At 39.4% G+C, this 9,934-nt stretch overlaps 1 protein-coding gene across 1 annotated transcript; it reads left to right on the top strand.

The window, feature by feature from the left end:
• Positions 1-9,934, top strand: LOC139728764 (echinoidin-like). Its single transcript, XM_071639704.1, has 2 exons — positions 1-255; positions 9,701-9,934. Exons 1-2 carry the CDS (start codon positions 1-3, stop codon positions 9,932-9,934), a joined length of 489 nt encoding a protein of 162 aa, XP_071495805.1.

Consider the following 9,934-nt stretch of genomic DNA (forward strand, 5'->3'; position numbering starts at 1 on the left):
ATGAAGCTGACCGTTGCTTTTCTCGTGGTCCTGGCGTCCTACATGGCCGTTGGTGGCCAGGCGTGTGGATGCTGTCCAGAGTACTGGACTGGGTTCCATGGCTCCTGCTATCGGCTCTTCTTAGTGAGGAAAAACTGGCAGGAAGCTGAGAACCACTGTGTCGAACTCGGTGGTCATTTGACGTCGGTGCTGAGCGAGGCGGAAAATACTTTCCTCTACAATTACTGGCGAAACACGGTTTCAACTCCTGCATGGGTAAGCCAAGTTTTTCTATAATAATATCATTCTATAATTGGCTGGGAAACCTCAGAGTATAAAGTTTTCCGTTTTTTTTTTTTTTGGTGAATGTATAGTCTCACTACAGGTAAAACTATGTAGGATATGCAGGATGTCATTGGAATAGATAATTTTATATGAATTATTATAAAATGGTCTTTAGAATCTTTTCAATCTGATTGGTCAATTATGATGCATTGATTTTTACTGATCCACACTGAGCGATGCGTAAGGGTAAAGTCCGAATGCATGTCTCAAGTCTTGTAAAGTGTTGTAGGTGTACCGAACGCATGATGGGGAAAATGGTTTTATTTCATGAATTACATCTTATGACACAATGATGATGCACAGGCCTATTCGTGGATTAGTGAGAATTGGATGCTCTCGTTTAACTTTGTTGTAAACTCGCGCATCCAATTCTTACCGATCCACTCTGTCCTGCCGCTGTATCATGTATACAGACGCGGATTAATCACAAGTCATTCCTATACATATGGGTCTTTATGCTTTGTGATTTGCTTCGTTACTTCATTCCCGTCTCGTGAAACGTGCAATACCAATATATCAAAGACGCCGTGTTCCAGTAGATTACCGCATGTATTTGATAATCATATTCTAGGTCTTATCAGGCGGAACAGGGGAACATACAGTGTTCCATCCTTTCAAGCCAAAGAGTTTGAAATTCTGATGAGATGAAAACGGTTAAAGTTTATTATACACTCAGCGAAAAGAGAAAGTAACCACTTTTTTTTCAAGTTTATATTTCTCATAGATATTTGGCTAGAAGCTTGTGCATCATGTACCATATGAAAGGTAATTTCATTGACTATCAACCTGGTAGGTCAATAAAAAAGGGAAACTTTGCGCATGGGTGAACACCTTTGTATTTTTCTTCCAAGAAACAAAAGTAAAGGTTGCAAAAATGAACAAGTTGTCATTCATGCGTAAGTGCTCTTCCATGTTATAAGAACAAAAGGCAAATTTTACACAATAAAAAAGATGAATTAAGTTGCCCCCAAAAGATCTATCTGTATAATATTCCTTGAAGCTCAAAAGATCAATAAAGGTAAGAAATCATGGAGGAAAAGGAAGAATCTTCTGTCAAAAACAAATTCAAATGAAGTGAGAGAAGAAGCAATAATAACAGAAATAGCAGAAATTTGAAGTGATTTCTCAAATTGTGAAAATTGTAATATTTGGTTGGTGAATTTGTCTCATGAATGCTCAAATTACTAAATTAAAGAATGAAATAAAGATATTCTGTTTATTTAACCTTCTTCGTGTCCTTACCCTCTTTTTCATTTGATGTTTGAGTTGACAAAATTTCAAATTTTTCCCTTTTTTAGCTTCTCACTTTGATTTTGCTTGAGATCATGAAGAGATAAAGAGAACGAAAAATTATTCTTACCATTTCATTCATGTATCCTGTTGTGTTCAACTGTTTCTTTTGGTATCATTGTCATCTTGAAGGGCATTTGCAAATGAAAGACAGCATGTCACTTTTTGCAATTTTTACTTTTGTGCCTTTTAGAGGACAAAAAAGAATGTATTCATTTATGCGTAAAGTTCCATTTATATTGACCTAATAGGTTGATAGCCAATTAAATTACCTTTCTTATGGTGTATGATACATTGATCTTCTTCCAACTCTTCCATGTAAAATATGAACTCGAAAAAGTGTTTATTTTCCTTTTTTGTGCTGCGTGTAGAAAGCAGTTAAAATCCTGATGATAGAACAGTGTGTAAATACCCCGACAGTACAACGTGATTGCATACTAAGTACACTAGTTTGTGGTCGAGTGGTCGAAGTACAGTCTGAGAACAAATACTGATTACCTTCAATTTGTCACAGAAATCTCCCCTGAGGGTGAAATTAGTGAGCTTTATACTGTCGATTGTAATTTGTTTCATACAGACGTTTCATTTATCAGTGGTCTTAAGTACATTTTTATATGATAGGATGTTTTGTGATATAACTGACCTGCACATTTATGCATTAAATGTGATAACTCAAACATTTTTTTTTTCTAAATCACTGCTCTCACAGGTAAACAGTACCTTTAGGAATTTCATTCGATTCCTCGGCGTTTGAAAAAGCTAACACTAGTACAGTCAAGAATTCTAGCATAAGCCCACCGTAGTACACTATAAGACTCACGACTATAGGCCTACTACTGACAGACTTTGGATCTGAAATAAATAAGCGTGTTTATTCTGAAGCTATAGGGCTCACACCCGTAAATACAAGGGAATGTCCCAGGCCCCTTCACAAATTCGTACCAAAGATACCAAAATAAATGAAGAAAAAAAATAATTAAAAATCAATGATGTAGTTTGGCAAAAAACTGAATAGCTGTAGATATTGAGTATAAATTCCTCTACAAATTGCATTTTGGTTGGAAGATGAAAGCTTTTCTGGTGGAATTTGAGGGGACTATATTTCATTGCGTACGTGTACGGAAAATGGGTGATTTTTTGAGTGACAAGAACTCGTAGTCTGGCTTTTCGGACCCCTGGACAGAATTTGAACTGAATTATCCACCCTGAGAATTTGATGGATGAAAGGGTATATCTAACTTATCCAGGTTAGTGAAGCTGAAACACCTCATTTCTCCCAGCTGTTTTACAGATTTTTTTGAAATTTGATTTTTAACACACATCCCTATGGGGAAATATTTATGGGTGTGAGCCCTATAGAGGATGCATGCAATGCACACAAGTCTATGGGAAGTATTCATCCCATACAAACTCTGCTGGTTTATGTTGATCTATTGTGTCATATCTCTTCCTCCCTCCCCCCTTCCCCTTCCTACCCCCCCACCTCTCTCCTCTACCCCCCCCAACTCTGTTTGGCTACAATTTGTTTTCTTATTATGTTGTTGTGGTATAGATAGATCTTTGTACATAGCAGGCATCAGTATCACACAACTTTGAATGACTGTGTTATTTTAATGTATTTCTTTGTTTGGCTACCACTGAAAAAGGTCAAACTTCATAAAGTTAGTCTCTTTGACAAAACAAAGTCTTTTCAAGTATTTTGTAGGCAATAATGTGATGGTGACACCCCCATAATCAAAGATTACTGCCTGCCTCTAGGTATTCATCTTATGAAGAACTGATCCACACTACATTTTAATTTTTTTTTTTAAAAACCTCAAAGGGCATGAGTTTCAAAAATGTCCCTTTGAGAAGCTTTATAACCCTTGAATGTGTAATTTCCCATATGATGTAGGTGCAAATCTCATCAAAAACACATTTATGATGTTTAAAAGTCAAATGAGAAATATGACCTCCACTATAGGGCTCACACCCGTAAATACAAGGGAATGTCCCAGGCCCCTTCACAAATTCGTACCAAAGATACCAAAATAAATGAAGAAAAAAATAATTAAAAATCAATGATGTAGTTTGGCAAAAAACTGAATAGCTGTAGATATTGAGTATAAATTCCTCTACAAATTGCATTTTGGTTGGAAGATGAAAGCTTTTCTGGTGGAATTTGAGGGGACTATATTTCATTGCGTACGTGTACGGAAAATGGGTGATTTTTTGAGTGACAAGAACTCGTAGTCTGGCTTTTCGGACCCCTGGACAGAATTTGAACTGAATTATCCACCCTGAGAATTTGATGGATGAAAGGGTATATCTAACTTATCCAGGTTAGTGAAGCTGAAACACCTCATTTCTCCCAGCTGTTTTACAGAATTTTTTGAAATTTGATTTTTAACACACATCCCTATGGGGAAATATTTATGGGTGTGAGCCCTATAGAGGATGCATGCAATGCACACAAGTCTATGGGAAGTATTCATCCCATACAAACTCTGCTGGTTTATGTTGATCTATTGTGTCATATCTCTTCCTCCCTCCCCCCATCCCCTTCCTACCCCCCCCCCCCCCACCTCTCTCCTCTACCCCCCCCCCCCAACTCTGTTTGGCTACTATTTGTTTTCTTATTATGTTGTTGTGGTATAGATAGATCTTTGTACATAGCAGGCATCAGTATCACACAACTTTGAATGACTGTGTTATTTTAATGTATTTCTTTGTTTGGCTACCACTGAAACAGGTCAAACTTCATAAAGTTAGTCTCTTTGACAAAACAAAGTCTTTTCAAGTATTTTGTAGGCAATAATGTGATGATGACACCCCCATAATCAAAGATTACTGCCTGCCTCTAGGTATTCATCTTATGAAGAACTGATCCACACTACATTTTAATTTTTTTTTAAAACACCTCAAAGGGCATGAGTTTCAAAAATGTCCCTTTGAGAAGCTTTATAACCCTTGAATGTGTAATTTCCCATATGATGTAGGTGCAAATCTCATCAAAAACACATTTATGATGTTTAAAAGTCAAATGAGAAATATGACCTCCACTATAATAGGGCTCACACCCGTAAATACAAGGGAATGTCCCAGTCCCCTTCACAAATTCGTACCAAAGATACCAAAATAAATGAAGAAAAAAAATAATTAAAAATCAATGATGTAGTTTGGCAAAAAACTGAATAGCTGTAGATATTGAGCATAAATTCCTCTACAAATTGCATTTTGGTTGGAAGATGAAAGCTTTTCTGGTGGAATTTGAGGGGACTATATTTCATAGCGTACGTGTACGGACTATACTGTGATTTATTTCGGGTACAAAGTCTGTCAGTCGTATAGTCGTGAGTCGTCCAAATGTGCGGCGGGCTTTAGAGTTACTCTGCGATTGAGTAGAACGCTAGAACAGGAAAGCAGCCATCCTGGCAAGTTTACGCAAGAATTCTGATTTCTTTCATGAGTAATGGGTAAAACAAACGCAGATGAAGTACAACTGATCGCTTGGATTTTTTTCTTCATATTTGTGTCTTTGTTCTGTTTTGTTGTTTTACAGTACAAAATTGAAATAAGATCAAAACCTGGAAAAGTACCCGGAAGAGGAGTAAAGTGATACAGAATGATAGGATCCTATATAATCAATGGGCCGAACGCATAAAAACTAGCAATTCCTTGTGCTAGCCTTTTACCTGAATCCGTACATGTATAACAATAAGCACACACACAGTTTACAGGGATCGAATGTTTGCATCCCCCACTCTTTTGCATGAAATATAAAGTGGGAGGGAAGTGGCATGCAAAAATATGAAGACTTTTTGTTCTTGTTTTTGTTTGTTTGTTTGTTTTTTGCTTGTCAGCCGACTTTCGGCGGAAAATCAGACCTTAAAAGTATTAAGACTTTTTTGTTGTTAATGTTTCTCTTGTCTTTTGATTTTCTTTCTTCTTGACTGACAGGCGATTTGACCCCCCACTTAAAAAAAAGTAGCGTCGCCCTCAATAATCCCTAAATAGGGGACGAGCAGAGAGAAGGCTATCACCACCCTTCCCATACGTGGGAACTTTTGCCTTTTTAAAGTTGAAATTGAGATATCTCGTATACGCATATTTGATGGAATATTTGGGAAATTATTGAAAAGGAAAGGGTTGATTAAAAGGGGATATTCCCCTTGTACATGAAGGAACTTTCGATTTTTCGAAACATAAGTGATAAGTCTTGTGCACTCAGAATTATTCAGATTTTTTTGTTGTTGTAAATCTGACAAGTGTATTAAGGCTAGGGAAAGGGGCACAGTGGGGGAGGGTTTGGGAGGGGGTATCCCCCTCCCAAGCACGAGAGGTGCACACTTTGAGTGAAATATTAAAAAGATTACAATCTTGCTTGAGGAAAGGTTGAAAGGGAGACCCGCTTCATATACATACATACAGTATGCACGCAATTTTTTTCCGGCTTCCAAATCCCCGGTTCAAATCTTGGGGGGGGGGGGGGGGGGACCGCTCCATCGCCCCCTCCCCCCCCCCCGCTACGCCAGTGGGGGCCTATACATGGAAGTTATGGGGATGGGGGTAGCCCCCTCCCACACGACGGAGCTTTTGCATTTTTAGGATTGACGTATCACAATGACCTGATGTGCACTATTGTTGAATATTCAGAAAATTATCAATCCCCAAAGTGTGCAGAGTCTAAATCAATGGATAGGAACCGAGCGGGTGGGGGGGGGGGGGGGAGGGAGGGGGGAGTAGATTAAAAGAGGATGAGGGAATTTTTAGATTTATTAGAATTGAAATAATACATGAACATCTGATACACACTTGATGAAACATTTGGAAATCTGTCAATCTAAATCTGTACTAAGTTAATAGAAAACGGGGGAGAGGTGGGAGGGGTATTGCCCTCCCACGCGAGAGAGATTTTGCATTTTCAGAATTGAAATTCAGCAATCTGGTGCACACTTTGGATAAGATACCTGGACAAAATACAAGAAAATTTTCCTCATTTCGGGAATTACTGGGGGACAAAAATATCACATGTTTGCCCCCCTAGTCCCCCAGGACCAACGTCCCTGCATACGAGTGGGCTTTTGCATTCTTAGAATACAAACACAAATGAAAAGTTTTGATGGAATTCGGAAAGCTGTCAATACCCAAAGTATACTAAAGTTTTTAATGGGAACCCAAGCGAGGAAAGGGTTGATGGAAAGAAGATATCCCCTCCCACCCGCGGTGAATCTTTTGTTTTTTTGTTTTTTTGTAACTGAAGTGACAGACAAACCTAAAAAGAAACAAGGAAAATGACCGAAAGAAGGAAGATGTGGGAGGGGGTATCCCCCTCCCACGCGAGAGAGATTTTTTTTTTTTTTTTTTTTGCATTTCTAGAATTGAAATTCTGTAATCTGGTGCACACTTTGGATAAAACATTTGGACAGTTTTCTATAAAAATGCAATTTTTCCCCTAATTTCGGGAATCATTGCGGATCAAAATGATATTGTTAAGGTCTATGACCTGTCCTGCTGCAGCTAGCTTACAGTCAAATTCAACGTCCTATCAATCAGTAATCGACCACACAGCCCAATATAAACTGGGAGTAAACGAAGTTGCTATGCACCTTCTGTAGTAAACCTGTGTTATGTTCCTTTGTCCCATTGTTGTGTAGCTTAGCCTTTCGGTGTTTAACATTGCACTAGTCTTGTCATTCTATGTAGGGCAGTTGTAGCCCACTGCATGATTGTGCAAGGATGAGCACCCTTATAAGACCAAGGCAGATGCCTTGATGGAGGGTGATTGTACGAGCCTGTAGTTTGACTTCTTGGAGAGGGGAGTCTGAGCTTTGCCGTCTTGAGGAAAAGATCTGAATAAATGTTGTTGCAGCATCTGAAGTAACCCAATGTCTGAGTGACTATATTATTCCTGTGTCAATATTCTAAGAAAGCAACAATATGCTCGAGAAAATTGTGTATACAGTCATTATCCTGCAAGATAGAATGCTGTTCAGCACTGTTACCTCTGTGAAGGTGGGCGTACGAACGTCATGCAATATTCCAAAATTGATACAATCACATTTTTGCTTCCTCCATTTCTTTTTTCAAATTTCAGGGAGGGGGGGGGGGAAAGACTGTACAGGCCATCCCCCCCCCCCCTTCTCCAGTTCAGGGGGGGGGGGGGATGCATACCCCCATCCCCCAGGGATTTACGCCCATGACACACACACACACGTACTGGCTGATTTCCACCACTGATTATGTAGCCCGGATCTGCCAGGTCGCACGTGCAGAGAGGTCTCCTTGCTCTCCACAGATGTTAGACATCCTACCTTCTCATCACATTTTGAGTGCTAACCACTGGACATTCCCGTTGTTGAAACGAAAATGTTTCTTTCACTATTTAGGAGGAATTACTTGTAGTTTTATACCACTTCTGCACAAGTTTGTTCTTTCTTTATAAGTATGTGTAAATTGTACTTCTATAAGGGAACGTCCGAGTTCATTATTTTTATAGATCTTTTAAAGTCGCAAGCGATTGCTAGCAAGAACAAGCAAAAGGTATGTTTTATGCATACGTTTCAAGCAAATGCTTGGTGTGTAAAGCATTTTTTTTTCTTTTTGCTGATAGCAAGCAATAAGGCCCCTATTGCTTTTGTGCTTATACTTACAAAGCTTTTGCTGGATTCAAGCAAAAGGCTAGCACAAGCATTTGCTAGTTTTTATGCATCTGGCCCCATTGTTATGTTTAGTAGTCCATGGCGGATAAGGCATTAATGAAAGCAAGAGATTTTTAAGCAGACATTTTTCCGACATGTTTGTTAAAATTATAAACCATATCCTACAAATTTCATTTGTAAAGGGAGAAAAATAGCAGAAATCTCACATCTCAACCTTCACCCCTCTGCTTTCTTTTACACCATTTCAGTTATTGTCGTTGGCCCCGTTTCAGGCCATCGTTGTCAAAACGGGATGGACTTAAAGGTAGGGGATACCTTTTACAGACCTCCCAAAATGCAGCAAAACATTAAATATGAACCTCAGGGGACTTGCTTAGGCCACTGCTTGGAAATTTGGAAGTCAACAGTTATCTAAAATTTGAATAATGCACAAAACTCAACTACTCAGTAGTTCTGTGTGTCAGCCACACTTAAGCCTTTTTGTTGCATTCTTCTGTATTTGTGATCTATAAACACAAATCTAAAAGTACAAGAGCTGATGTAATAACATATAGAGTGTGTGGTAAGAATATATATAGAAATGTTTGTAAGTGTTGATGAACTTTCTTCACAAAATATACATGATGGACACACATGCAGTACATGGGTCTGCAAAGGTAGCCTAGTAATGTACTGGAATTTACGGTGAGCCCCGAAAACAATTCAATTCAAAATCTAACCGTCAAAAAATGTACTAAATGTTACCTTCCACTTTCAATACTTTATGGGAGTTTCTAAAATGATATTCTCTTCAACATACCACTGTATTATACAACTCTTCATTTAAGGCGTGCAAATGGGATTCAATAGGCAAATGCGACAGGCCCTGATTGCCGTGGATGCCTTGTCAGATTTTTAAACTGTCGAAAAATTTGCCACTGCAGTCCCGGCGCTAGTGAGGAATTTTGAATGCTGTAATAAACGGGGTGAACGCAACAAAGCGGGGCGGCGCGTAATAGGTTGTAACAAGACGTGGAGGCTGTCCGTAGCGGGACGCGACTGAAAATATCGATAGTCTAGCCTGACCGGACGCCGTGAGAAAAGCGTCTGATAGCTAACTGTTCACCGGGGCGAGAACTAGAACAAACAAGACTAGAATGCGAGGGGGAGAAAAACAGCAAGATGTCTCATCCGTCCACGGCGCACTGCGTTTCGGGCAAATGAGGCTTCCGTGGCCGCTGAGAACATGGTGTAAATGCAGCTAAAAAAACAAAAAAACAAAACAACACACAAATCTAATACAAAATTGTACGACGATTGTTGTTCAGTGTGATGCTGTGTGATGCTGATACGTTCTATAATGTCTGGACTATTAAGTTGATCTTCTTCTGTGTATATTATTATCGTACCCCATCAACTTAATCATGGCTAACCAACAGGTTTTGATTGTATAACGCATACCCTAGGGCTTCTGGACTGGTTACAATGACCGAAGTACCGAGGGCGATTGGGTCTGGAGTGACCAGTCCAGTTCTACGACGCCGTATACCAACTGGCGCGCTGGTCAGCCGGACAGCTCCGGTGGGAACCAAGACTGCGGCAAAATATGGTACACAGGAAGCGTGTCGGATACAGCCAGAGACTGGGATGATGGCACTTGTACAGTGCTTGGAAACTACATCTGCAAGCTGACATTTTGA

This window comes from Diadema antillarum, unplaced genomic scaffold, assembly GCF_040938485.1.
Source record: "Diadema antillarum isolate AM-2024a unplaced genomic scaffold, OU_Dant_1.0 seq00000197_RagTag, whole genome shotgun sequence".
Lineage (NCBI taxonomy): Eukaryota > Metazoa > Echinodermata > Echinoidea > Diadematoida > Diadematidae > Diadema > Diadema antillarum.

What these genes read in the sequence shown, in the direction of transcription:
- LOC139728764 (XM_071639704.1), top strand. Translation starts at nt 1, where the DNA reads ATGAAGCTGACCGTTGCTTTTCTCGTGGTCCTGGCGTCCTACATGGCC. An exon ending in CGGTTTCAACTCCTGCATGG is followed by an intron (nt 256 to 9,700) that starts GTAAGCCAAGTT and finishes CGCATACCCTAG; the next exon opens with GGCTTCTGGACTGGTTACAA.